This window comes from Mercurialis annua, linkage group LG2 (genome assembly GCF_937616625.2).
Source record: "Mercurialis annua linkage group LG2, ddMerAnnu1.2, whole genome shotgun sequence".
Taxonomy (NCBI): Eukaryota; Viridiplantae; Streptophyta; class Magnoliopsida; order Malpighiales; family Euphorbiaceae; genus Mercurialis; species Mercurialis annua.
This window is the reverse complement of record NC_065571.1, coordinates 3,168,327-3,195,611: the sequence shown is the minus strand read 5'-3', so window position 1 is coordinate 3,195,611 and position 27,285 is coordinate 3,168,327. Positions and strand designations below refer to the sequence as shown.

Here is a 27,285-nt window from a genome sequence, read left to right as displayed (position 1 = left end):
GCAGAATAAGAAGATGGTTGTATTCCAAAAATATTATCTCATTCTGAAGACTATGTTTGTGGAGAGTCGGATATGGTATTTTTAGCGGTGATTCCTGTTAATCAGGACCACCGACAACAATGAAAACCTGAAGTTGGAACGTTCACGGTCTGGACTCCCTGAGAACGGTCAAAAAGTCTAGATTTAATTATTAAATCTATTTATTTTAGCCTATATAATTGGGTGACCCTTAGTGGTTAGTTTAGCCCTAGTCGATGACTGTATTTTTACAGCTCTCGTCATTTTTTCTAGAATAGTTGACTCAATGTGTTGAGAAACCGTTCATATAATTTTTGTTACTATTAATGGAAATTGTAGTCTTTGAGAAAAAAGGGAGTGTAGTAGCATTCATTCTTCAAATCACATTCATTCTTGGCTAAATATTATAAAAAGTTCAAATTTTTCATGAAAATTTTACAAAATTACAAACTTTTCAATTTTATCAAATTTATCTTGAAACGCATGATATCGTTTCAATTTTGTTCAATTCTCAATTGGCACATGCTTGCGCTTATGTGGCGCTTACGCATGCCACACGAATACAACCTTGGCGAATACAAGATAAAAAGTCCAAATAAATTTTTAAATTTTTTAGAAAAATATTTACACCCTCAAATTTTAAATCGTTTCAACTTAACTTTTAAAATATTAACCCTAATATAAACTTTAATTAATTCTAATTAATAAAAACTCTAATTTTTAAAAATTTGGGGATCATTTTTTGCATTTTTCTCTTAATTAAGTCTAATTAATCCTATTTTTTTATAAATAAACTTAATTAAACCTGCAATTAACCAAATCAAATCTAATTTTAAATTTTAAAACCCTAATAACCCACCCATACCACCACCATCCATCTCCTATCGCCACCTTCACCCACCAAGAAACATAAGCTATTTTTCCCAAACCCAGAAAATGAATCAGAGCATGTGCATAGAAAAAATTAAACCAAGATAGAGTTAATTATGAAAATTCAACTTACAACAATAAAGTCATATAACAAAAAATTACAGATGATCTTTCAAAAAAATAAACTATAAAATAATAGATAACAATAAAAATATAAGCAAAAATATAGTCGAAAAATAAGAAAATTCTAGATATAGATTCTTAAACTTAACACAACGATTTTGTTAGAAGGGTGTTTCGATATTGACTTGTATTGATTTGTCATTCAAACCGCTTGATCCGTTGAAACCTACAGTTTTCGATCTTCAATATCATCTTCATTGAAACTCTATAAAAATAGATACAAATCCTTTTCATTTCTTAGATCCACAATACTTTAGAGTTAAAATTCAAACAAACACTACAATTTCTCGTGGATCTAATAAATCTAATCAAAGAAGGAAAAAAGATTTAAACTTTATTCTAACAAGTAAGAAACAAAACTCAAATCAAACAAAAACTAGATTTTAAATCTTAGATTTATTGAGCTAAAAGAGTAGATCTATAATAACTAGTAATCTTCGTTTTATAGCATTTGCAGGAAAGTACTTTCCGGAAAGTATAGTTCATGAGAAGTTAACTTCTCAGGAAGTTTGATAAATGTTGCTTGTTTTGATTTTTACTTCTCAGGAAGTACGAAATTGATTTTAATATAATATATTATATTTTTTTATTAAAAGACATAAATGTCCTTCCAGATTCCAATTCTTTATTGAGATCGGCGACTTTATTTTCGCGATCAGTAACCCATCGGGATTCTAGTAGACCCTCGATGGGAAATTGCCATGCCGCTGATGTTGGATGAGATCTTTCTGCTTGTTGTTCCGCATGAGGATTGAGTGGTAGGGCTGGTTGCTGTTTGATAATTTTTATATTATTAAACAAATAAATATTTTTAAATTTGATAGGAGCAGAAATACTCCTATTTTCTAGGTACTTTCAGGTCTTTTTATTGCGTATTTAACGTCGAAATCATGTTAGTTGTGGTTTTTATTGTTATGTCTAAGCATTTCAGGTATATGCACGTAAACGGATGGTTTTGGAGCTTATTAGAGCGATTTTGGACTTACGAGAGAGCCGGGCAGCGCTTGGAGCAAGAAACGAGATCATTTCGGCACAAAATTAGTGGTGCACGTCGTGCACGTTGAGAGCACGTTGAGAGCACGTCAACTCCAGTGTCCAGAACTGTTGAGATGGGAAAGCACGTCGCTGAGCACGACGTGCTTGGAAAAAATTGGTACCGCACGACGTGCGGTTTGGCTGTGCACGTCGTGCGGTTGGGTTTTATAGAGGGCACGACTTGCCCTTGACCCCTGCACGTCGTGCGCTGTCCGTTTAAGGGATGCTGATATGACGTTTTTAGCCTCTGTCAATGGATTTCGACAAATAAAAGACCTGGGTATTATGGGAATTTGACATAGCTCGAAGATTACAAAAAGACTTAGTATAAATACCTTTCTAAAATATTGTATTAGGGTTCGCGACTTTGTTTTTGAGATTAGATTATAGATTATTACAGTTTTAGTATTCTTTCTTCATTATTATCGCTGGATTTTCATTGTTCATTATTAGTTTACTTCAAATAAGGTACGATTGATATTAATTTCATATTCAGTGTTTATTTAATCGCAGAATGAATTCGTTAATTATTGTTTTTAGTTATTTCATTATTATGTCTAGCTAAACCCTTCGTTGGAGATTATTAATCGCAATTATGTCTGTCTAATTGAATTGGATTTATGGGTTTTTGTTCTTGATGGGTTTTAATTATTGTGCTTAACGCTTAGCCTAAATTGATCACTTAGTCTATGCCATTTGTTTTAGTTTTAGCTCGAGAGAGTAAAATTGGAATAGAACAATATAATTAAGAGCGCAAGAGTTAATTGTGCGAGAGTGAATTAACGAGTGCGAGTTCTTTGAATTTGCTTAACAACCATTAAATTGATTTATACATAGGTTAATCATTGTGCGAGAGTGAATAATTAACCTAGTATTAGTGAGTTTAATGCTTTTGCCTGTAATTGCTCGAGAGAGAATTTTAGGTGCCTTAGATTAGTTCGAACCTCATCAGAACAATACAATCCATAACCCAAATCAAGTAAACAGCATAACAAAGATTAATAATCCCTGCTTTTCCCATTATTGTTAAAACACCATTTGAATTACAGCTTTAGTTTACTTTAAATTACAATTGTTAATTTCTGTCTTTTAATTACACAAAAAACAAAAAACTATCTTTTCGGCTATTCGAATCGAGTTCCTTAATTGGTTGTCTTTAGAGCTTTCTCTGTGGGTACGATATCCGGACTTCATAGTCTGTATTACAAGTTGGCTACGTACGCTTGCGTATTTTTACCAACAAAATTGAGCAATAAATAATTTAATTTTTGCTTATTAACTCTTATTTTACAATTCAAATACTATTTGAGTTTTTAAATATTAAAATTTAAACTTATATTTTTTTATTTAAATTTTACATAATATAAAATATTTAATAAAAATATTTAATTTTATTATAAATAAAAATTATAAAATAATAAAAATATTTTTATATGAATTTTAAAAGAAAAAAAGAAAATAATTAAGGCTAAATTAAAAAAATCCAACAAAAAATACTAGAGAAGTTCTACTTTCTTGTATTTTGCTAGGGAAGTTATTTTCCTAGTTAAGGGGAAGCCCAACATCCAATTTCCCGTGAAGTATAATGTATAAAGTGAACCAAAAAAAAAAATTGCTACTTCTCGGAAAGTACAACTTTCGTAATTTATTTGCCCTTAACCAAGCGAGGTCTAAGATTAGCCAGTTAAAACCGATTCTATTTAATTTCGATTAAATTTTTTGATTCATTCAGAAAGTTCAATTAATTTGATATGGTTAATGAATAATTGGGTCAGCTACAATCAAGATTTTTAAAATTAGGTATGGTTGAATATTTTATAAGTTTTTAAATTATTTTTTTCATACATTTTTATCTATTTAAATTAAACGCTAGATCGGATTTAGTTAAAATTGATAATTTAGTTGGTTCGGTTAAATACAAAAAGTTATTTTATTAATGCAACCGATTGATTTTTCACCGAGCTCGCTATATGCTCACCCTTCTTTTTCTTGAGATATTCATAAACCGTAAAACAAAGATGACATAGAATATTTAAAATAAAATGGTTAATTAGTATTTTTTTTATTACAAATGAGCAAAAATACAAAGAAAGTATTGTTGTGCCATTCTAATACATATTATGAATTAGTAACCATGATCCACTCCAGAAGTGTTCATAAAGCTCAAGGATGGGGAACCATCTTAGCTGCACATAATATTAGAAATACATTTAGTAGTAATCACAAGCATATAATTTATACGCGATGAACAATTAATACCACAATTAATTTTTTTATCAATTTGTAACGATAATCTAAATTTGTAATCAACTAACCCTCTAAGATTATTTTCAAAATTGATACATTTAATCTAATCGATAAAATTTAATAAATTCCGGGCAAACAAATTACGTACCCGCGATCTCTTTGTCGAAGCAGTCGGTGTCGCACTTCATTTCGCAGTTGGTTTTGCCCTGACCGGCCGCGATGCAATCTTTTTCACATTGAACGAAGCAATTTGCAAAAATATCAGCCTCAGCTTGAGGAATTAGCTGCACAGCAGCAACAACAACAAGGCACATAACAAATAGTGCAACAATCTTGTTTGCCATTTTTATATTTTAATTTAAGATTTTTGCACAATTAGATCCTTACCTTCTCTTTATTTTATAGCAGTTTTAATGGATTCATCAATGATGCTCCTTCAATGGCGCTAATGTTTACTTCTATGTTTTCTGTAATTTGCTATTCTTGGAAATTTGCTGAAAATTTGTTTAAATTCCAGCAAAAACAATAATATTGAGGGCTCATATCGATTGTCTCACAACTATTTTTATTTTCACTGGATCAAAAAAATAGTATTATTCTACTTTTATACTACTTTTAATAGATTAATAATTTTATTAATTAAATTTTAAAAAGTTAAATCCTTTTCACATTGCATAATCAGTAATTCAACAATAGATAACTTTTGGTAATATTTTCTATTATTATTAATCAAATTATTATAATGTTAATTAATTAAATACAATACAGTTGATATTTACTTATAGAGATTTTTTTTAGAACATTTTTTTACTTAGAATTATTTATTAAAGTAAAAATTATGTAATTTGTAGTTTTAATGATTTAATACTGATGTTTAATTTATATAAACAGGTTATTATAATTTTATTCGTTTTAATAAACATAATTTTAAAAAGAGCAAATTATTCTAGCACCACTCACATATGATGTAATTTACAGTTTTGTCTCTATTGTTTGAAAATCAATCGATATGATTTTTTAATTCTATTTTCAATTATATTTTAAATTTTTTTGTTCAGTTTACAATCAATCAACTAAGTAAAATTACTGAATTGAAAAAAATAAATTAATTTAGTATTTAAATTTATTTCTGGTATAGTTTTAAATTAACAATTATACTTTAGGAGATATAATGCTTAATTAATCATTTTTTTTTCAGTTTATTGATTTTTTAAAATTCTCTTACTTTTCAACATTGAAAAAAAAAACTAAAACACTATAATATAATTTTTATTAAACTCATATAATATCACTTGCGCCTCTTAGTCATTCAGTTTATTTATTAATAATATTAGTCAACTATATTAAAAGGTTTCAATGCAGAAATCATATTTTGTGGCGCCTTTTAAATTTTATGATTAAGAGGCGCAACTGATTTCTCAAACTATTCAACAACAATATAGATGAGTCTTTCTAGTCTTGCTATAGCAGGCGTATTGTCTTCCTCCTGAGAGTTAGCTATATTTTTTCTCAAAATATTAGTATTTTTTGAGCCATCTTTTCGATGTCCTACTGGTTGTGCCAAATTGTTCTCTGCGAAGTTTCAAAAAATGATTGGTGGTCTTTGTGTGTAAGCGTGTCAGATGATAATACTCCAAATTGAAGATTCCAAATTAAGCGATTGTGACAGTTTTAAAAGAACCGAAACAATTTAATGAGTTCTTAAACAATCGACGTAAAAAATTTAAATTGAAATAAACCTTTTGTAATTAAAAAAAAAACTGAAATTGAAGTTCCAATTGAAATTACTATTAAAATTAATGTTGAAGAATTTGAATTAAGAAAACACAAATTACAATAGGTATGAATTTAAAAATTATGAAATTAACATTGTTTTTTCCTTTATGATTTTTTGAATTTTTAATTGATTTATTTAGGGTTTGCAATCATCATCTTTTTTCTCTTTTAAAGTTATTTAGAAAACCATCAGATGCTCACTTTTTTTCAACTTCTCATGTTCTTCAACTTGTACATTCTCTACCAACTGTCCTTTAATAAAAAAAAGATTGTCTGCCGTAACGTATTAAAACTTTTTAACTTTTATAGGCTTTTGACTTTTGAAACTTTTGGATTTTTAGTTTTTTTAGACTTCAAAAATTATGGTTTTCTCAATATTGGTATAAAGAAATACAACATTAAATTTGATAAAATATAAGTTGTGCTAAATTGAAAGAAATATGAAAGTTAGGGATTTTTTTTTATGAGTAGGCTTTAACAAAGTTACCAAAATACTTTATTTTATTAAATATAAGAGTTTGTGTTAAAATTAGACCTGTTCATGCGATTGGGTATCCGCCCAATCTATTTAGATCCGTTCGCCTTAAGTCGGACTTGGATAATAATTTTTGATTTTAAGTTCGAATCTGAACCCCCCCCCCCCCCCCCCCCCCCGACATATTATAAGCGGGCTTGAGCTTGTAATATTATAAAAAAATCAATATAGATCCGCCCAAGCCCGGTTGAGTCGATAAAAATAGTGCAAGACCGGATTTATGTAGTATAGTTGAAATCTGAATCGGGCTCAGACTGGTCTTGGGCTTGCCTTTAAAAAAGTCAAGACCGGCCCATGAATAAGCATAGCTAAAATGAAAGAAATGCGAACGTTAGGGATTATTTTGACAATTAGACATTAACAAAGTTACCAAATTACCCCTTCCTCTCCGACTTGTTCCTCAAGAAGAACAAATTAAAACTTCACTAAAATCGAAAACCAAAAAGAAAACAGATCAAGAAAAGAATGGAGTGTGTTTTTGGATTAGTCGGCACCGATTTCGCCATAGTAGCCTCCGATACATCGGCCGTTCACAGCATCCTCGTCCACAAATCTAATGAAGACAAAATAATGATCCTCGACTCTCACAAACTCATCGCCGCCAGCGGCGAACCCGGCGACAGGTTTATTTTTATGTCTTTCTTTAATTTTACTGTTACTGTTGAGCAATAGTTTGTTCATTAATTAACTTAAAATTGTGATTTATTTTTGTTAATTTTGTTTGTTTGGTGTGTAGAGTTCAATTTACGGAGTATATACAGAAGAATGTGTCGCTGTATCAGTTTCGCAACGGAATCCCGTTGACGACTGCTGCTGCTGCTAATTTTACTCGCGGTGAGCTCGCTACTGCTTTGAGAAAGGTAATATTTAATTTGTTTTGCATTTTAATGTAGATTTTAGGGTTTAGGATTAGTTTTTTTTCCCGTTTTGTGAATGCTTTATTTATTAGGATTGGTTTCTACTTGAGTACTATTAAGTGATGCAATTAGGTTTTCAGAACTCTGTGCTCAGTTTATAAGATGCGTCACATTATGTCCCATTTAATAAAAACTTACTTGAATTAGGTAAACGGTGCAATGGAAAATTCATGTACTGGATTGTGAATCGTAAATATAGTCAAAGCCTCTCAAATTGTGAGATAAAATGCTCAGTCTGTTATTAGGAAGTGGTAGAGTATAGGATAAGAGCAGGTAAATATGGGTTCTGGTTAAGAAATGAATGCAGGATGTAGTCCAGATTTTATGTATGTTTTGATGAATTATTCAGTCTTGAGCTGGGTTCTTTAAGGCGCCATGTTAAGTTTGGAATGGAATTTTTGTTGGATATGCTGGCTGGGAGAATGCTAATTTCTTAAGGTGCTTCAAGATTTGTTTGTCATTTACTCATTTAAAATAGGTTAGCATCATTGTTCGATAGACATTGCATCAGCTATTCGATTTTTGGGATGCTTATTTTTATAGCAAGGCAGGATCAATCATGTCAAAGGATACATCTTAATTAGGTTACCTGTTTGCTTGTTTTTTTAGTATGTGTCTTGATGAAACATCCATTTCTGGAATTATGTTTTGAGGATGGTTTGGCAGACAAATCTTTTATTGTGTATTATTCTACTGCTTGTGATATATACCCTCCTCTTCCATAATTTAAGACTTGTGTAACCCTTATTGGATCTTTTGGCCTTGAGCATGCCTGTTTGCCATCTTGTGGAGATAGATCTAGAACTGGTCTCTTTCTGTCCTGTTGGGTGCATAAGTAGACTTCTTTTTTCTCCAGTGCCTCAATATGTTAAGTATGTTTATGGGAACATGTGATTAGGTGAGATTACTTTAGCTTGAGAGGAAGCATACATAGCTTATATTGAGGTTTACGTTTCAGAAGCAATCCTTCTGACGCTAATGTCCTTGCAAGAATATTTGCATATATGCCCTTGGCTGAGATTACTGTTGCAGTCGAGAGACATAGAAGGCTCGGGAAAGGGTAGAGATGGAGTAGCTATACAAATTTTCTCAATTTCATTTATCTAAGCTGTATCAATCTTCTTTGTAATTGTTCATTGTTTGGTTTATTTTGAGATTCCAGTAAGGGCAGCGTTGGGGGTTTTAAAAGTTTATGTACAATGATAACGGTATCGCAGTGCAACATCTCTTGGTTTCAATTGATTACTGCAAGCTGGATCGGGTTTTCACTTAATAACTTTAGCCTGTGCATGCCATTGCTTTGATGAGTAAAATTCTTAGCAGATACAAATAACTGATTAACATTTGTCTTACGAAATTGAATGTTCATTTTTTAGAACCCATACTCTGTTAACATTCTTCTGGCTGGATATGACAAAGAGACCGGTCCTTCTCTTTACTACATCGACTATATTGCTACACTTCACAAGGTTGACAGGGGAGCATTTGGATACGGGTCATATTTTTCTCTCTCCATGATGGACAGACACTACCGTAGCGACATGACTATGGAAGAAGCAATTGGATTGGTAGATAAGTGCATAATGGAGATCCGATCCAGATTGGTCGTGGCTCCCCCAAATTTTGTGATCAAGATTGTCGACAAAGATGGAGCAAGGGAGTACGCATGGCGTGAATCTGTCAAGGATGTGGCATCAGCTTAAACTTTTCTGCATTTGGGATTGATTTCTATATTTAATGTCAAATTTGAATGTTGAATAGGTAATCTTATATTTGAATATCCAGAACTGGTTTCTTGTACTGGCCATGTGCTTCTTCTGGTCTTTTACATTTAATTGCATGTCCCCTTGAGAAGAATTTGGACTGTCGGGGAACTTACGGTTTTTGTCGAGCCTTTATGAGTGACCACGCCGATCTTTATATGTTTTGACCACGTCCATTTCCTCTCCGAAGAGGTCTTCCCTAAGATCTCTCTTCAATTAAAGGAAGAGAATGGAAAATGAAGAGTTATTTTGAATACTCAAAACACTCTAGGAAAAGTAAATGATAGTTTCTCTTAGATTGAGAGATTTTGAATGAAAAACTATGGATTTTATAAAATTGGTGGATTTATTCAATTTCATTTTTTATTTAAGAGGTGAAAAGGTTAAAATTAACAATTTTCTAATACATGATGAATTGTTATTCTAAAAGGATTTAATGATCATGTCAATTTATATGTTTAAAGAAAATATCAACTATGTTCAGATTTATTTTATTTTATTTTGATTTTGTTTCTATTCTCATTAAATTCATTCAAACGTTTGGATATATATTATAAATTACAGTTGACTATAATTAACATAAAATAAATTACAATTGACTATAATTAATACAATTAAAAAGTTTGGATATATTTAAAGTTTTCGCTAAACATTTGAATCAGTTTGAGCATTCAATCCAAACTCATACCTTATAAGACTTTGAAAATTATTGATTTTAAATTTTAAAAACATTCAATCCAAACTCATACCTTAATTATTGTTATCTTTTTTTAATCAGTAAATTTCATAATATTGGTAAATGAGGAGACTTGGAACTTCAAAGTTACTTGTATTTATTGTTGTTCAATCATGTTAATAACTTCATAGTACCACCAAGCACATCTACACCCTAACTGATCCACGCATACAATTCTCAAAAATGTCGATGGTCTCAATTGAATTTTTACTAGGTTACGAACCGGTTAACAAATTTTGCCCAACATAAGTAAAATCAAATGACCTCTTCCCCATTCTCTAAACTGCTCTCAGTTTGAATTCTGTCTCACTCTCACTCTCAAACTCTACTTTCAACTTTAGGTCAGTGTCTTCCTCTTCTCTATGTATTATGTAATAACAATCTAATTAATTATATGCTGGTTTATGTTTAATTTTTCAAATATTGTTTTGTGGTTTGTGATTTTTTTTTTTAAATTTATAATCTCTTTAAGTTGCTGCATTTGGTATTTTACTTTTCTTTGATAGTTTCAACTATTTTTGTTGTTGGTGTTGAGCATGCTTTATATATTTTGCTGATTATTTTGTTTTGGTGATTAGTAATGGGTTCAGTTGATGGTAAGTGGGGTGATGATGATGAGTACTCAGTGATTGGAGATAAAGGTGAAATAGGGTTTATTGATTACCAAGATGATAGATCTGTTTGTAGTTATGATCCTATTGAAGAGGGTCCTATTGTAATTTCCGTTCCATTCCCGTTCGAAAATGGGAAGCCTCAATCTGTGATTGTTGGAGAAACTGCTTCACATTCAATCACTATTAGGAACACCACTGATGAAGCAGTTGATTTGTGGACTAAAATTTACGCGTCGAATCCCGAGAACTCGTTTACTCTCTCTTTGATGAAGCCTCCGTCGGGGAATGATGGGAACAGCGGCGGTGGTTTTGTTGAGTCTTATGACCTTGAGGATAGAATGCTTCAGCCGGGTGACACGTTAACGGTTTGGCTAAATTGCAAACCGCCGGAAATTGGAATGTACAGCACAGCTGTGCATTTTGATGTGGGCGATGATAATATTGAACGGGTGGTTATTCTATTGGCGGAAGATAAGATATCGAGGTCTTTGGCTTCGAGAAAGCGATATTGTAGAACTACGAAAAAGAAGCATTTTGCTGTTGACACCTTCGTGGAAGGTTCTCGTCCTATCAGGAAAGCAGGCCGGCCAGTAAAAAGTAGGCTTCCTCGTTATGATATCCCAAGGGAAGATCGAGAATTGATTGAGAGCGAGCAGGTCCCTGACGTTATAATGGAAGGTTTAACAAGAAAGAATTATGCTTCCTACTTCAAAACCTTGTTGATCATGGAAGAAATACAATTGGAGGTAAGGTTATTTTTGTTTGGTGTGAAATTCATTTTTTATTGATCTGAAATTGGTGATTTGATTGTTCAGGAAGACATGAGATCTTACAATATGGAGGCTGTTAAGATGAGGAGAAGGGGGAATTTCCTGTCCCTCGTCGTTTTAGGGCTTGCTGAGCGGAGACCTTCACTTGTCTACGGAGATTACATCTTTGTCAAGCCCTCAAATGATGATGAACTAACCCAACCTTATCAGGTTTTTGCTTCGTATTAAAATTTATTTCTCCGGTATCATATATATAGAGTCTAAGTTTGGTTAAACTCCAACTCTTATAAAGTCATTGCGCATTATGCGGTTCTTTTGGTTGTTGACTACAGTGGGCTGTTTTTTGCTGTTTTAATTGGCTAATTTGTAAAAATGATTGTCTCAGGGCTTTATTCATCGTGTTGAGACTGATGAAGTGTATTTAAAGTTTGACCCGCAATTTCACTCCATGCATTCGGATGGAAATCTGTATGATGTACACTTCACTTATAATCGAGTCAACATGAGAAGACAGTATCAGGCTGTAGATGCTGCTGATAATTTGGAAACAACAATCCTTTTTCCATCTGAGTCCTCTGGAAATAGGTTTATTGAAACTAAAACAACTCTGGTGCCTATAACTTGTAATCTTAATGAAGAGCAGATGTGTTCGATAGAGATGATCCTAGGTTGTAGAGGGGCCCCACCCTATATGATTTATGGCCCTCCTGGGACTGGTAAAACTATGACAATAGTAGAGGCAATTCTTCAGCTATATGCAAATCGAAGAAATTCACGGATTCTTGTGTGCGCGCCGTCAAATAATGCAGCGGATCACTTGCTTGACAAGCTTCTGTCTGAGAAGGCTATCAAAGTACAGGAAAATGAAATTTTCCGACTTAATGCGACTTCCCGACCATATGAAGATGTCAAGCCTGATCATATTCGCTTTTGTTTCTTTGATGAGAATCTCTTCAAATGTCCTCCACTCGGCGCTCTCACACGCTTTAGGATCATAATATCGACTTATATGAGTGCTTGTCATTTATTTTCTGAGGGTGTTAAACGAGGCCATTTCTCTCATATTTTTCTCGATGAGGCTGGCCAAGCTTCGGAGCCAGAAAGCATGATCCCTATATCCAACCTCTGCCGTAGGGATACAGTGGTTGTTCTTGCTGGAGACCCAATGCAATTAGGTCCTGTAATCTACTCGAGAAATGCCGGGGCTCATGGATTAAGCAAATCATACTTGCAAAGGCTTTATGAGTGCGAGTATTACGCCAATGGAGACGCAAATTACGTAACAAATTTGGTTAGAAACTATAGGTGCCACCCAGATATCCTGCAGCTACCTTCAGACTTGTTCTATGATGGGATTTTGATTGCGAGCAAAGAGTCCAATGAGGACACAGTTTCCCTATTATCTTCTGTAAATCTGCTTCCTGGCAGGGAATTTCCAGTTCTCTTCTTTGGTATACAAGGGTGTGATGAAAGGGAAGGAAATAACCCGTCATGGTTTAACCGAATTGAAGCTAGCAAGGTGGTGGAGATCACAATCAAACTAATTGAAAGGGGGAATTTGAATGAGTCTGATATAGGGATCATTACACCTTATAGGCAGCAAGTTACTAAACTAAAGAAGGCCTTTGAGGATTTAGATATGCCCGACATAAAAGTTGGCAGTGTCGAACAGTTTCAAGGACAGGAAAGGAAAGTTATTGTCGTTTCCACCGTTAGATCAACAGTGAAACACAATGAGTCTGACAAAGTTCATTGTTTGGGTTTCTTAAGCAATCCAAAAAGGTTTAATGTGGCTATTACCCGTGCTATACTGCTGCTAGTCATTATCGGAAATCCACACATCATCAACCAGGTGATGCTTTTTTCCATAGCTGTAAAAGATATTTAAGCAAATAGATAGAAGTCCATCGCAACTTAAAATGCTTAACTGTATTTTGGAGACCGAATTTTAGCTAACATGAGCAATATTATGCATATCATATTTTCATACTACAAATCATTCGTACAATTCTAAAGTTCAGTGGACCAAAATATAAACTACGCCAACGGCAGTGAGTGTACGCTGCAGCGTGAACCAATATATAAATTACGTACCAGATTACAATTTGATCTGTCAAACTTAATGCCATGCACTTTTAAAATAGCTGGTTACAGTTTTCATGCTTTTGCTGAAATACTTCTGTTGTGCTGTTTGAAATTTGCAGGACACATACTGGAGTAAGCTTTTATGGTATTGTGCAGACAACAACTCTTATCAGGGCTGTAGTCTGCCAGAAAGAGAGGATTATGTTGATGGAGATCAGACATATGAAGATGGTGCCGGCTATGATTACCATGACGACAAAAACCCTAGCTGCTCTGACGAGGTTGGATGGAATCAAGACTCCTATCAAACAGAAGTTCCAAAACCTTGTACAGATGAAACTGAGTGGTCTGATGGTTGGAAGTAAAATGTGCTAATTTCTTTTTTGATGCTTAGATAAGATGTTCCTATGTTTTTGATGGTGGAAGGTTGCCATGGAAATAATTGTGGCAATTTGAGTACAACCATGTAGTGATGTAATACCACCGTGAACATTAGAGAGAACCGTGAACATTAGAGAGAGCTAAGAAAAAGAGGCGATTTAGTTCTAACTTCTACGTACTCTAAAATACTTATACAGACTATGTATCAAACTCGAGTCTCGATTCTCAGTTTCAGAGACTATACAGAGAACAATGTTATCATTTTCAAGCAAATAGATCCTCAGGTAGAACTAAGACAGTATGCTGCTACATTACATATGAGTGAAAACAGCAACAATTGCAGATTTTATTAGCGCTTCGAGAAGGAACCAACAGTACCTGCTGCTACCGCTAATACCGCCAATACCCTGTCCTGCAGATGATTTGCTCGTTGGTTTTGGTGGCAGCAATGATGGTGGGGGGCGACCCTTTTCTGCTATCGGAGAAGAATTTCCGCCAGTAACAGGTTCTGGTTCTGAAGAATTTACCGGTGAGGATGAACCGTCAGCTACTCCTCTTGGCAAGCTTGTTGTAGGAGACCCAACGTTATCAACACCTGCAAATCATATGATTAAAATCAAAAACCAAATGGTTAATTAAGACTAATGATAATTAACAAACAGTAATTGAGTCTAATTACCAGAAGGATTTGGTTTTTGAACCACTTCAGGTCCTGTTATGCTATTGAGAGGAGGCAATGCTGGTGACTCTGTAAACATGAACAAAGCAAATTACAATTATGGACAGCGAGTCCATGTAAATCCAATGGATCTAACCACACTCTATATTTCCTAAACTAAATTTGCTAAAATGCGCCTTGCAAACCAGTGAAAAAACTTAACAAAGGTTAATGATCATGAAATAGATTTTCGGCAAACCCTAACCTGAACAAATCGAATCCAAATCAGATTTACTTTCCGTCGCCGCCGCCGCCAAACAAATAGAAGGCAAAGAAACAAGTCTTGATTGGTTTAGCGGGAATCCGAAGATCAGAGGCTTCTTTTGTAGGTAACAGAAGCAGTTACCTGCGCTGGAATTGAAAGCTTTCTGTAAAGCATCGCAGCACTGAGAATTTGGAGTTTGCGTCAGGTTATTTGGCTCCGTTGAGATGTAGCCGAGGCATGGTGAGATTGCAACTAACTCGTCGGTGCAGCCTACAAGTGGCGGTGGTGACGGAGACGGAGACGATGGCTGCTGAGCTGAAGCTCCGGCGGTCAGGAGGAGGAGAGTGACGGCGGTAGTTATAATTGAGATGCCAGAAATGGCGGACATGTTTCTTTTGAGAGAAGAAACAGAGGAATTTTTTATTGATTGGCTGTTACAAGTTAGTTACATGTATGGCCTCATTTCTTGATTATGGCGGGAAAATCCTTTTGGTTTGTAAGTAACATTGACTAAAATACCCTTCCTAATATTAAACGACAGCGTATCAACTGCTCTAAAGTTTGTTAGTCTGACTGATACAGAAAAATTGAAAATAGTGAAATACCACTTGTAATTTCTTAAACGACGTCGTATCTATGTTGACATAGTAAGATTAAATCAGAATTAGCCAGTAACTGAATGTTTTTTTTATTGTTTGTTAAAAGATTCTATAATTCATACATTGATAAACAGAATACAGCATTCAGCAAATATTGTTAAACTTGTCTTGTGTTTTTCTCATCTAACTCGACTTGATGATCTCCGACAATGCGCTTCCAGAACCAATGATTTTGCCATAGAAGATACACTTCTTCAATGGGCACTTGCTTTGTTTCTGGCAGGAGGAAGAAAATGAAGCTACTCATTATCAAAATCAAGCCACCAAACACCAAGAATATTCCATATCGAAGGTGACAGAGTGACACCAGAAAACATTGTGCTATTAGAGCTGTGAATAACATGTTCACACACACCACTATGCTTTGCCCTGCTGATCTCGTCTCCAATGGGAAGATTTCGCTCGGAACTAGCCAACCGAGAGGACCCCACGATCTTCCGTAAGCTAAGACGAACAAGCAAATGATGATTACTAGGAAGATTCCGATTCCTTTTGGAAGCTCTACTCCTTGTCCGAATTTTACTGCCAGTGTTACTGCCACAGCAACCTGCAAATTTTTGAACCAACGGTTATAAGTTGTTGGCACGGAAGTAATGCGGAATTAAACAGAAGAAAGATCAAACAAGAACACGAGAATTTACGTGGTTCGATCATTGTGATCTACATCGAGAGTTGATTCTATTATCACAGTTACGTCAAGTATTTATACTAAAATTCTAGTTAATTCTGTTATCACTGTTGATTCAAGCCATAACCTGTTCAGTGGACACTTGCTTCGTTTTCTACCGCGGTTTTCACCATGGCTGTGGTGCCGAAGGCCTGTTCCATGGCCATGCTCCAAGACAAACAAAGTTTCTCACCTCACTACGGTTTGAACCTTGACCGAGGTGCAAGCCGTGGCGAGTATATAAAGCCATGTTGAAACATAAGTATTTCAGGTTTTGATTGAATTGAAAGAGCGAAGGTTAGCGTAGTTACCATGTAGCATAACATTTCAGTTCCAGCTTCAAGAAAGAAAGCTCTTCTGCCAAATTTGTCTACTAAAGACATTGAAATGAGGGCACCAAGAACAAGAGCTCCGCTTGTTATGGTTGATGAATATAGAGATGCACCAGAACCGAAACCTAAGCTCTGAAATATGACAGGAGCGTAAAACAGTATAGAATTCATGCCGGTTAACTGTTGGAATGCAGGGATTCCTAAAGCTCCTATGATCAATTGTGGACGATTCTTTCGCTTGAGAAGGTTCTTGAATGGATGCTTTATTGCTCTTGCTGCATTGCTTGCATCGATAAGATCATCAAACTCTGCATCAACTTTAGTTGTCCCTCTAATTTTCTCTAGTACTTTTCGACCTTCTTCTAATCTTCCTTGCTCTACCAGACTATTCGGAGTTTCGGGGAGGAAAAGACCTCCGATAAACATTAGAGTTGCAGGAACCGTTGCCAATCCCAGCGATAGCCTCCATCCCCATGGATGGATTTTTTCTGTTCCGTAATTTATAAGATTCGCAATCAGGATGCCTAAGCAGGTTGTCAGTTGAAACAATTGGTTCACAGCTCCTCGGATTTTCGCTGGAGCCATTTCGGAAAGATACAACGGAACTGCCTGAACCATCACAAAAACAATGCAATTAGCATCTCAAATTGAGGATAAACATTCCGGTATTCAAATTTAGATGCACGCAGGGGACTTACTTGATTGCCAAATCCAATGCCTATGCCAAGAAAAATCCGTCCGATGATCAGCATCAAAATGTTAACCGCAGCTGCGTTGAGAACTGCTCCTAAAAAGAAGCTTACTGATCCGACAAGAATACTAGCTCTTCGGCCTTTGTTTCGGGTAATATGTGAAGCTCCGAATGTAGAAACAAGAGCCGCGAAGTACAATGAGGATGTAAAGAGTGTGAGGAGTTGATTATCATATTTACAGTAATCTGTCTCGTTAAGATGCTCTTGCTTCCTTCTATACACTTTTGGGAAGAAATCCTTCAAGAAATCATCCATGGAAGTTACTCCACCTAACGAAAATTTAACACACCAGTTCAATTACTACTAATTTTCTTCAATTTATCATATACTACTGATAAACATCACATAAATGTAATCTTGAATCCAACCATAAAAAATTAACACATTTATAGCGACTTAAGCATGTTTATCTTCAAAAGTGGCATAAAATGGTTCGATCTTTCATTTCTTGGCATTTTTAGCCATTATATAGTGACGTTTTAGTCATTAAAATCCGCCGAAAAGGAGTCATTTGGTAAAAGAACAATAAATTTGGGCCAAAAATGCCAAGAAATGAAAATCTGAACCTGTATGCGAGTCCTTAAATCGCTGCAAAGATGAAACGTGGTAAACTAAACACACCAATTGTAAATAAACTCAACAAAAATCGCTTGAACCAAAAGCACAACATCTAAAAACTGCTCTTACTTTATTCAAGATCCTACATTTCAAATCTTAAAAGTGAATCAAAACGAAAGAAAAAGAAAAAAAACAAACCAGAAACACCAAGATCATAGCCAAAGAGAGAACCACCGAGAGCTGCAACTATACAAGCAAAAACGAAGTAACTGGTAATCTTATACTCATACAGATGAGCTCTTTTAAGGGGTCCATCGTCAGCAAATCCTCCACCTGCCATTGTTTCTGTGCAGTTTTTGGGGTTTGGTGTGTAATGCAGAAGGCAGTGGATTGAGTACTTTTTGCAGAGATGATATAAGAAGGAGAAAAAGTCTAAGTCAACCCTTTTATGGTTGGACTGTACTGTAGTGTGATTAGATCAGGACATATACTGACAAAGTGGATATGACAAAACCATTTTCCTAATTTATTGAATATTATCTTATCAGCTTAATTAGTAGCCAATTGTTTGATACTCTCAATTTTAATTATTCTTTTATTATTGAGAAACTTGATATTCAAATTCTACATCCAGCAGAAAATGGGTTTAAAATAAAACAATTGCTTTTTTTAACAAAAAAGCCATGTTAAGAAAAATTTATACCATTGCGGTCTTATTTTTGGTTATTTTAGTCGATTAATTTTCTGTTTATATTAATTAAGCGTAAATTAATTGATTGATACAAATTCAAGAAGCTTGATCTCTTTATTAAATGTTATATGATTTTTTTTCAATTGGATTTCTTTAGCGTCTTAATTTTTTATTTGATATTTTAAATTTGTAAAAGTGTATTAAATGGATTTTTAACAATTTTTCATTCACCATACTGATAATAAAATTGAAGCTATTTTTTAAATTTGATAATATGATTTACATTGGAATTTTATATAGATAATTTCTTATTTTTCATTAAGATGTCATGGAAATTTAAATAAATGTAGAATCTATTGTAAATGGTTTAGCACATCAAAAATAGCTAAAAGTATTTGTTTATATATTATTTTAAAAAAATAAGAATATTAATTAAAAAAATTAAAATTTAGATATTGAAATAATAAATGTTTAGTGATGCACAATATCTTGAATTTGGACTTTTTGGTGCATTGTCTACAAAGATTAATTTAGTATATGTACAGTCATCAGTCATGGGTGATGATCTACATTTTTGACCTTTAAGGCATGCAAAACCAATCACTGGGGTAGTTGCTAGGAATAAGTTGCAACTTATTGTTTTGATATACAAAAATGATATGCAAGTCAATATCAATGGTGGCTTATCTCTATCAATCATTTTATGTACCTATCTAAATTTAATTTTTTGTGGATATATAGTATTGCTAATAATAAATATTTATTTGCTTATGCATCCTAAATTTGCTAATAAGGAATATTTATTTGCTAATGATGATACCCAATTATGAACATCCTATATGTGGAACTATACAATAAAAAAAGAAGACAAGTGAGGGAAAAAATTGTTAGTAATTTGAAAAACATAATAAACAAAACAATTAAAATATAATAAGATATATTTAAGAAATCAATGACCGGTTCTAAAGTAAAGACAATAGCCACCCATTGAATCTCTTAATTCCGCTATGTTTACAATTTAGTAATAAGTATTTTTGTTTGAGGAATTTTTTTATAATACACTATGTTGTATTTTATTTATGATTTTATATTATTTTTAAAAATATTTACATGTCGTATTTTTTTAATTTATCAGAAATATTTAAATTTTAATTTTCACTTTTTTACCGATTTATGTTATGTGTTTTTTTTGTTTTTTTTTATCGTTTTTTGTTAGTGTATCTATTGTATTTTTTAGTGTAACTACAATATTTTTATAGTATATCAGTAGTATATTATTGGTGTATGTTTTGTGTTTTTATAATGTATACTAAAAATGAGAAGTGATAAATAAAATGGGACAGATGGAGTACTAGTTTGATATTTTAAATAAAATAAAATAGATAATAAATAAATATTATAACAGCTTTTTAAAATTTAGTTTGAACCAAAAAATTACTTCATTGCATGAAAAATAGAAAACAATAGTATATTTTGAGTATGTTTATCTATCATAAATATTTCATATACATGAAGACTGAAGAATAAAATGACAAGAAATTATTAAAATAATATTATAGATTATTTAACAATACTAGTTAATTATGGTCCTTAAGTTGCACAAACAACAAATTATACTGGCTTAGTGTATTCTTTTGACTTTTTAAGTGACCCATTCTATTTAATTTTTGTATCTTTCTATTAACCTATGTGACCACTCAATTTGTAATTTTTTTGATGTGTTTGATTATAAAATAAGAACACATGAACATTCTTTTCAAACAAAAAAGAACACATGAACATGTGTTTTTAGCTAATGTGTTAAGTGATGAAGATATTTTTAACTCTTAAATTTGCACTCTTTCATCCATATGACACCTAAATTTGCATTCTTTCACCCATCGGAATCTTTTGTCTCCCAACTAGGGATGGCAATGGGGCGGGGTGGGGTTGGGGAAGCTATCCCCGTCCCCGTCCCCACTTCTGTGGGGAATCCCCATCCCCGTCCCCATTTATTTGATGGGGTTTAATTCATCTCCATCCCCATACCCGTGGATTCCCCATCCCCATGGGGATCCCCACATCCCCGTCTAATTCTAATATAAATATTTAAATATTTTTATTATTTTCATGAAACATTTAAGAAAAAAATATGATCTGTTCAATATTAATAATAATAAAGAATTATAAATTAAATTATCCAAAAATTAATTAATCATCTAAAATATTCAGCAACTTTAAATATTAAAATAATATAATTAAAATAAAATAAAAAATCGTTAAAAATCATTACTTAATATTCTGATAATTAAATAAAATTATTAAAAATTATAGCTAATATATTAAAAAGTGTAATAAATTATATAAAATTAAATCGGGTCCCCATGTGGACGGGGATGGGGATCCCCATGGGGTGGGGACTACACTCCCCGTCCCCTCCCCACCCTCGTGGATGGGGAATAATCTTCCCCCATCCCCGTACCCATGGGGACAATTGGTGGGAATTCCCCGCCCCATTAGGGGGTCCCCATGGGGATAGGGGAATCCCCTCCCCATTGCCATCCCTACTCCCAACTTAATCTATTTAGCATTTTGATAATTTAAAAATTTGATTTAAAAAATTTAACATATCAAAATAATACTTACAGTATTCCTTCATTTATTACGCACTACCTAAATTGTAGTATTTGAAGTTTGAACGACCAAATCCATTAGATAAAAATCAAATAAAAGCACAAAACAAAGGAAACCCTAGCAACCCACCACACCCACTGTACTTCTGCTCGGCACCCAAACGACCTAACCAATTTTACGCATTCTTTTCCGATGGCACCCAAACGCCCCTCTGAAGATCCACCCGCCGCTTCCTCTGAGGAAGACGAAGGTTCCACCTCAACAGAACAAGACGCAGAAGCATCTTCTTCCGAGGAAGAAGATCCCCAAACCCAAACCCAAACCCAAACCCCAACGAAACCCGTTTCCTCCTCCGATTCCGAATCCGGATCCGAGTCAGAATCCGAATCGGAAACAGACCAACCAAACAACGCCCCTGTCCTTGCATCCAAACCCTTAGACGCAACTCCTCTTAAAACCATAACCAAACCGCCACCAAAACCCTCAACCAAACCCGCCAGATCCAAACCGCCGCCGAAGCCGTCAGCAAAAGCCGCCGGAGTGAAAAGGGCCAGTGAAGCTGACGCCGACAGCAAACTGACAAAGAAGAAAACAAAGAACTCTGAGAACTCTGAGGATAATAAGAAACAGCGGTTCGAAAGACTCTGGAGCGAAGACGATGAGATAGTCCTATTAGAAGGTATAATCAATTTTGTTGCAGAAAAAAAAGTTGACCCTAACAAGGATATGACCTCGTTTTATGATTATATTATGAAGTCTGTTCATTTTCCTGCTAGTATGGCACAGTTAAAAGATAAAGTAGTGAGAATGAAAAAGAAATTTGAGCGTCACATTGTAAAAAATGGCGATGAGATGACGTTCTCTAATGCCCATTATCAGAAAAGTTATGACTTGTCGAAATTGATTTGGGGTGTCAATGGGTCTATTACCGGATTGGAGTCTACTGGTACTGGTAAAGGAAAAAAGATCGCTAATAATAATAGTAAGAATTTGACTGCTTTGAAGGCTGAATTGGGGTTGGATGTTGATAAGGAAAGCCAGAAAGTGAGTAAGAGTGTTGGTGTTCCTAATAGTGGTGTGAAAGTGGAGAAAAGTGTTGGTATTCTGAATAGTGTTGTTAGCCGGAAAGTGGATAAGAGTGTTCGTTTTCCTATTGGTGGTCTTACTGAAATGGGAAATTTTGTGGCGATGAAGGGTATGGAGTTGGTGGACGAACATAAAAAATCTGAGATGGAAGAGAGGTGGAAGAAATTGCAACTGACTGACCTGCAACTGTTTATTGATCGAGTTGATTTTTTGAAAGAGCAAGCGCAGCTGGTCATGGCCTCTTATAAGAAGGAGTAGGATTCGGCTTTTGGGAAGGTGGAAGAGAGCTTTTGCAGAGTCGACTGTGTTGTGTGGCAGCAAAGCAAAAAGTAGTTGAAGAAGTTGTTTTTGTATGGCAAGCATCAATGTGGAATTTCGGTGAATATGTTTAATTTGGTTTATTTTAAATTTTTCGGTTTAAGTAGTAGTTTTTTTATTAGCTAATATGACTGTTAATAACTTTAATGGTTTATTTTGCGATATGAGACTATGTTATGTTTTTAATGCAATTTATTTATAATTTGCTAAAAAAAATCTGCATTCTTGTGCCATGTGTTTTGTGTTGATTAAAAAGGCAATCCTGAATTGATAGTTGAAGACTCTTGAAAAGTGTGCATGGTTTTGATTTGCAGCTCATAGGGAATTCTATCACGTTCTTGATGCTTTTTGATGAAGAGTCTACACTTATAGCACTGCTACGTCCAAATTGGACTAGGTTAGAACTTTGAAACTACTTTTGCAGTTTGTGTGTTATGTGTGTGTTTTGAGATGAAACATGAAGCTATACTGCTGTCAGTGTATAAAGTTTGATGAGCGGTGTTTTATCTCTTCCTGTTCCTTATGTTAATTATGAGAGCTTCGGATAACTTTAGTTTGTCACATGACTGCTACTCTGTTGGCTGCTGTCAATTTTCTGATAGGTGTGAGTTAGTTGTCTATCTCATTGTTTGTGTTTGTTGAATATTTTGCGCGAGAAAATAGTATCTATGATAATCAATGATATCTGCTTCTTCGCTCCTTGTTGCATGATGCCAAGCTTGTGTAGAAGAATACCATTGATCTAGAAAAATGTGCTTAGTCAAAGTTTTTAAGGTAGATGAATATGATGTTTGTGGCTCTGTTTTTCAGCTATTTTTGGGCCATTATTGTGGCAGTTCATTCAGGATCATGTTTCATGTAAGTTTTATCTGGTTGATGTGCTTGATGACTCCTATTTCTGGTAGACTTTCGGATTGTGATAACAAAACTGCATTTTGTTTTGAAAATGGCTCATGATTGGCTTAAGTTACACTCATTCATTCCTTTGAATATGAAACAATTTACGCTTGGTTTAGTAGACTGAATTTTATTATTTGGAAACTTTTAGGGTTGAGTAAAAGACTTCTTGTTGCATCATGCGAATTTTATAGAGAATGGTAATAGTGTCTAGAAAATTTACTTATGGGAGTTTTTAAAGTAGGATCTGATTGGTTGATGGTGACATTTGTAGCTCAGCTTTAGGTTGTTATGCTGATGCAATGTCTTTTAAGTAAAGAAAATGATGATCATAGGCTTGTTAATAGAGATAATACTATTATTGGAGTTTCACTTAATAGTTTAAACTTATAGGTGAATTAGTTATTTGACATGGTTTCATACTCTAAGGTCGAAAGATCTAGAGTTCGATCCTTGTTAATTCCTAATTGATTAATTAATAGGTAAAGTGGGTATGTACTTGTTCACACATATAGTTCATCTTGTCTCAATTTTGTAGTATTAGTGGCTCGTGATTGGTTTATGTTGCTGTATAATATTTGATATATTAGATACTTGATAGCTACCTCTGGTTTAAGAGGCTTTACTCTTTTGGAATATGTAGGAGCCTTGGTTCGCAGAGTGTGGAGAATACTGGGAATAGCTAGAAGGAAAATAGTTGCTAAAATTTATTTTTTGGTTGTTAATACATCTATACTTTGAGAAGCAATATGATTGTCCTCTATGCTTTCTGTAGAATCATCGCGTGTGCGCAATTTTAATAGGTCTTTTCCTCTTAGTAATGCTTATTTCGGAAGCACTGGTCATGATATGACTTGTAGAACCTATATTTTATTACATTCTATCTGTAGAATCATTATGTGTGTGCAAAGTGGATATCTCTTTTCCTCTACGTAACGATTATTTTAGAAATGTGATCAGACTACCAGTTTCAACCTTTATTTATCAACTTTCTTTAACTTGGGCGCCTTTTATTAAATTCTGTTAATTTTTATTAATTTAATTTTATGACTGAGAATCCCTAAACAAAGCTGAATTCCGGTTGCTTGTTAGCTATCCATGTATGGTCAGTGCAATTTTTAATTTATCTGGTTAAATTCTTCTTCCCTCGTCTTCTTCTCTTATAGGGGTTGTTCTGACGTGTCTATACAATGCTATCATTACTTTATGGTTGAGTTTTTTTCTGTTCCTTTGTAGTTCCATTCTTCTTAGATAACGTTGTCGGTTGGCAACTGCCTCTACGAGCTCTATTGACTATTTACTTTTGAAGTCTGCTATATTTGTCTAACTGTGAGCTTTTATGATCTAAGAGAGTTTCACATCAGCTGGTAATTATTGGCTTATACTTGTTTTATGGGATATCCAATTTTGGATGGAACATGATATGTAGGGCTACCTTTGCATTTATATGTAGTGTACATACTTCTGTTTGCAAGTTAACTTGGATGTTCTCATTTCCTACCCTTTGTTGAGCAAAGGGCTTGATCTGCATTTTTAGTTTTTGCTTTACGTAGACAATCGACAAATTGTTGTTCTTTAGTCTTTACTGTTGTTAATTGTGATTTGAATCTACTTTTTATTTGTCATCTATGGTTAGTTTAATCATCTCCTCCTTTGCACTATTCTCTGTCGGTTTCCTATTTTACGCTGTATTTCTCAAAATGTTTTGGGCAAACATCTGACAAAATTTAAGATGTGTTTAGACTTACAGACTGCCATTTCTGTACTTATAAAGTGCTCCTCTTTTGAGGTTGAATAAAGAACTTTCATATTACTGTAATTGTGAGTCTAATGACCAAATCTGTGTTATTTATGATGATATGTGGTAACGATGAGCAGAAAAGTGTACGAGGCTCTGGTGTCATGTACACTGATTAAGCTATTTATAGACTTGGAAATAGAAAGTAGTACGGTGATGAAGTTCCTAGTATGTGAAGTATAGGGAAATTCTTACCTAGTCCCGGTCTATGATGGTTTTCTAATCATGTAACAGGACGGCAAAATCACAAAATCGCGAGTTTGTCTTCATTTAGTTTAGTTGTAAAACTGTGTGCAGATAATCTCTTAGGCATTTATTCAACTTCTTCCTTTCTTGGCTCCCATTTTTGTACTATACCATCGGACGTACTTTTGAGTAGACTAAATTTCCTCTTCTTGATTAAGTTTTATGGATATAAAATTTCACATGATTGTCTAATGTCTAAACTAGAATAAGAGATTTAAGTCATTACAATGCACAAAAACAAAGCCAAGAACACCAACAAATTCTGGTGTAATAAAATACTATTAGCCTTGTTTCCTCCTTTCGATTTCTCATTCTTCTGCTTAAACAGAGGCGTTTCAGGACAAGTAATTTTATCAGACTGCGGTTGCGTAGCCGCAATATTACCGCTGTTCTCTTCTCGTGGAGGAGACGCCGGCGCAGTCGAGCTGTTGTTGGCAGTTGAATTTACAGTAAATTCTATATGATCATGCGGTGGAGATACAGGCATATCTTGAGCAGGTAGAGAAGCTTGATAGGGATGATTTGTACTATTTTGTGGAAATGTAATTGGCATTGGAGCCACAACTGCATAAACAAGAACCTATATATAAAAACAAGGGCTAATGATCCAAAAACTCCTATCTTTTGAAGTTTTTATTTTGCCAATTTTAGACCAATTTTAAAAGTTAATAGCAATATCAGCTCAAATTAAAAATTTATGAAAAATCAAAATGATTTGGATTTTTTTTATTCATTAGATCTTAAAATAACTCAAAACATTTAAAAAAAAGTTGTAAAAATTATGCATTACCTTTGCAAAGAGTCAAAGAAGGCACAGAAATGAAGCAATCCGACAAGGGCAATGAGATCGGAGTGCTAATAAGAGGAAACGATTGTGCGATTAACAGACATAAACAATTATAGCCGGTTCGTACGACTTTGTTGAGAACTTTGCAGCACGTAGCATCAATGGAGAAAGAAATATTTCCTTGATTTAAGCAAAGCCCTAAGTCAATCCCCTCAAGAGAACAAACTTGGTTTTGGCCTTTTGTTGTAAGAGCTTGAAGACTGAGTGAGAAGATGAAGAACCAAATGAGGAATTGTTTTATTGAACTCATGATTTTAGTTCAGAGGTTACCATGTTTTGAAAATGTCTGTAATACATGAGTTAACTGTAGGACTAATTTGCATGTTCTAACTTACTCATCTCATTCCTATTGAACCTCTTCAGGTTTTTCCCATTTCTTTGCCTTTACTTGTTAGCTATGCTGCACCGAAACTTCTCGAGTTTTATGAATTTTACGTTATATTTTCATTTTAGAAACGCTTTAGAAGTTTCAAAGCTTTATATTTATTTCGTACAATTTGAGAGTTAATTAATCTAAAAATACAGAATATAATTCTTAATTAATAAAAACGATTAAGTGTGAGTTAATTGATCATGACGCTTAAATTTAGAAACTAGAATGGCATTTTTCAAATCATAAAGATAGTCATTTATGATTTTGGTTGAAAAAGTCAAATTCGTGTGATTAGTGTTATATATATTCGTGTGATTTAGCATTTCTTTTTTTTTTCCGGTGTAATTATTGAAACCAGTCACACAAATTGTGAGGAGTCATGAAATTGCAAAGTCATAGTTTACTTTTACTTTTACTTTTACATACCGGGAGGCCTTAAGTTTATGACAAAGGAATGAATATTGCATGAAATGAAAATGAATAAAGGGTCATCACGGTTCTTTGATATTGTGTATCAAAATCAAGTAACTGAAATTTAGTTATTCTCAACTGTTATGTCAATGAAGGACAATATTCTCTATTTTTAGGTCAATTA

General features: G+C 33.9%; 6 protein-coding genes and 1 long non-coding RNA gene across 7 annotated transcripts; 3 read left to right on the top strand and 4 right to left on the bottom strand.

Moving 5' to 3' along the window:
• Window positions 1-4,137: 4,137 nt before the first annotated feature.
• On the bottom strand, window positions 4,138-4,794 carry LOC126667331 (uncharacterized). The gene is made up of 2 exons (XR_007638160.2): window positions 4,502-4,794; window positions 4,138-4,292 (listed from the first exon to the last, which is right to left on the bottom strand). It is a non-coding gene; the product is annotated as an uncharacterized LOC126667331 (long non-coding RNA).
• Window positions 4,795-7,029: 2,235 nt separating this feature from the next.
• LOC126669615 (proteasome subunit beta type-2-A) lies at window positions 7,030-9,438 on the top strand. The gene is made up of 3 exons (XM_050363121.2): window positions 7,030-7,287; window positions 7,401-7,524; window positions 8,958-9,438. The coding sequence occupies exons 1-3, from the start codon at window positions 7,130-7,132 to the stop codon at window positions 9,282-9,284; spliced, it is 609 nt and encodes a 202-aa protein (XP_050219078.1). The 5' UTR covers window positions 7,030-7,129; the 3' UTR covers window positions 9,285-9,438.
• A 729-nt stretch (window positions 9,439-10,167) lies between these two features.
• Window positions 10,168-14,203, top strand: LOC126667712 (probable RNA helicase SDE3). Its single transcript, XM_050360762.2, has 5 exons — window positions 10,168-10,421; window positions 10,659-11,440; window positions 11,510-11,674; window positions 11,850-13,316; window positions 13,669-14,203. Exons 2-5 carry the CDS (start codon window positions 10,661-10,663, stop codon window positions 13,912-13,914), a joined length of 2,658 nt encoding a protein of 885 aa, XP_050216719.1. The 5' UTR covers window positions 10,168-10,421; window positions 10,659-10,660; the 3' UTR covers window positions 13,915-14,203.
• A 38-nt stretch (window positions 14,204-14,241) lies between these two features.
• LOC126667714 (non-specific lipid transfer protein GPI-anchored 25) lies at window positions 14,242-15,440 on the bottom strand. The gene is made up of 3 exons (XM_050360764.1): window positions 14,854-15,440; window positions 14,610-14,678; window positions 14,242-14,525 (listed from the first exon to the last, which is right to left on the bottom strand). The coding sequence occupies exons 1-3, from the start codon at window positions 15,239-15,241 to the stop codon at window positions 14,242-14,244; spliced, it is 741 nt and encodes a 246-aa protein (XP_050216721.1). The 5' UTR covers window positions 15,242-15,440.
• Window positions 15,441-15,517: 77 nt separating this feature from the next.
• Window positions 15,518-18,256, bottom strand: LOC126667713 (sugar transport protein 14-like). The gene is made up of 4 exons (XM_050360763.2): window positions 18,020-18,256; window positions 17,210-17,532; window positions 16,491-17,120; window positions 15,518-16,059 (listed from the first exon to the last, which is right to left on the bottom strand). The coding sequence occupies exons 1-4, from the start codon at window positions 18,159-18,161 to the stop codon at window positions 15,610-15,612; spliced, it is 1,545 nt and encodes a 514-aa protein (XP_050216720.1). The 5' UTR covers window positions 18,162-18,256; the 3' UTR covers window positions 15,518-15,609.
• A 2,938-nt stretch (window positions 18,257-21,194) lies between these two features.
• On the top strand, window positions 21,195-22,720 carry LOC126668947 (GLABROUS1 enhancer-binding protein-like). The gene has a single exon (XM_050362208.2). The coding sequence runs from the start codon at window positions 21,318-21,320 to the stop codon at window positions 22,467-22,469; it is 1,152 nt and encodes a 383-aa protein (XP_050218165.1). The 5' UTR covers window positions 21,195-21,317; the 3' UTR covers window positions 22,470-22,720.
• A 2,873-nt stretch (window positions 22,721-25,593) lies between these two features.
• LOC126668948 (uncharacterized) lies at window positions 25,594-26,756 on the bottom strand. Its single transcript, XM_050362209.2, has 2 exons — window positions 26,261-26,756; window positions 25,594-26,034 (listed from the first exon to the last, which is right to left on the bottom strand). The coding sequence occupies exons 1-2, from the start codon at window positions 26,565-26,567 to the stop codon at window positions 25,685-25,687; spliced, it is 657 nt and encodes a 218-aa protein (XP_050218166.1). The 5' UTR covers window positions 26,568-26,756; the 3' UTR covers window positions 25,594-25,684.
• Window positions 26,757-27,285: the final 529 nt, after the last annotated feature.

Excerpts from the sequence above, each read along its gene's own strand:
- LOC126667712 (XM_050360762.2), top strand. The coding sequence starts at position 10,661 with ATGGGTTCAGTTGATGGTAAGTGGGGTGATGATGATGAGTACTCAGTG. Across the intron at positions 11,441-11,509 it reads TGGAAGAAATACAATTGGAG|GAAGACATGAGATCTTACAA; the intron begins GTAAGGTTATTT and ends TTGATTGTTCAG. Across the intron at positions 13,317-13,668 it reads ATCCACACATCATCAACCAG|GACACATACTGGAGTAAGCT; the intron begins GTGATGCTTTTT and ends TGAAATTTGCAG.
- LOC126669615 (XM_050363121.2), top strand. The coding sequence starts at position 7,130 with ATGGAGTGTGTTTTTGGATTAGTCGGCACCGATTTCGCCATAGTAGCC. Across the intron at positions 7,288-7,400 it reads AGCGGCGAACCCGGCGACAG|AGTTCAATTTACGGAGTATA; the intron begins GTTTATTTTTAT and ends TTTGGTGTGTAG. Across the intron at positions 7,525-8,957 it reads TCGCTACTGCTTTGAGAAAG|AACCCATACTCTGTTAACAT; the intron begins GTAATATTTAAT and ends TTCATTTTTTAG.
- LOC126668947 (XM_050362208.2), top strand. The coding sequence starts at position 21,318 with ATGGCACCCAAACGCCCCTCTGAAGATCCACCCGCCGCTTCCTCTGAG.
- LOC126667713 (XM_050360763.2), bottom strand. The coding sequence starts at position 18,161 with ATGGCAGGTGGAGGATTTGCTGACGATGGACCCCTTAAAAGAGCTCAT. Across the intron at positions 17,533-18,019 it reads CTATGATCTTGGTGTTTCTG|GTGGAGTAACTTCCATGGAT; the intron begins GTTTGTTTTTTT and ends AATTTTCGTTAG. Across the intron at positions 17,121-17,209 it reads GCATTGGATTTGGCAATCAA|GCAGTTCCGTTGTATCTTTC; the intron begins GTAAGTCCCCTG and ends GTGATGGTTCAG.
- LOC126667714 (XM_050360764.1), bottom strand. The coding sequence starts at position 15,241 with ATGTCCGCCATTTCTGGCATCTCAATTATAACTACCGCCGTCACTCTC. Across the intron at positions 14,679-14,853 it reads TTTGGATTCGATTTGTTCAG|AGTCACCAGCATTGCCTCCT; the intron begins GTTAGGGTTTGC and ends TCATGTTTACAG. Across the intron at positions 14,526-14,609 it reads TCAAAAACCAAATCCTTCTG|GTGTTGATAACGTTGGGTCT; the intron begins GTAATTAGACTC and ends TATGATTTGCAG.
- LOC126668948 (XM_050362209.2), bottom strand. The coding sequence starts at position 26,567 with ATGAGTTCAATAAAACAATTCCTCATTTGGTTCTTCATCTTCTCACTC. Across the intron at positions 26,035-26,260 it reads TTCTTTGACTCTTTGCAAAG|TTGTGGCTCCAATGCCAATT; the intron begins GTAATGCATAAT and ends TTGTTTATGCAG.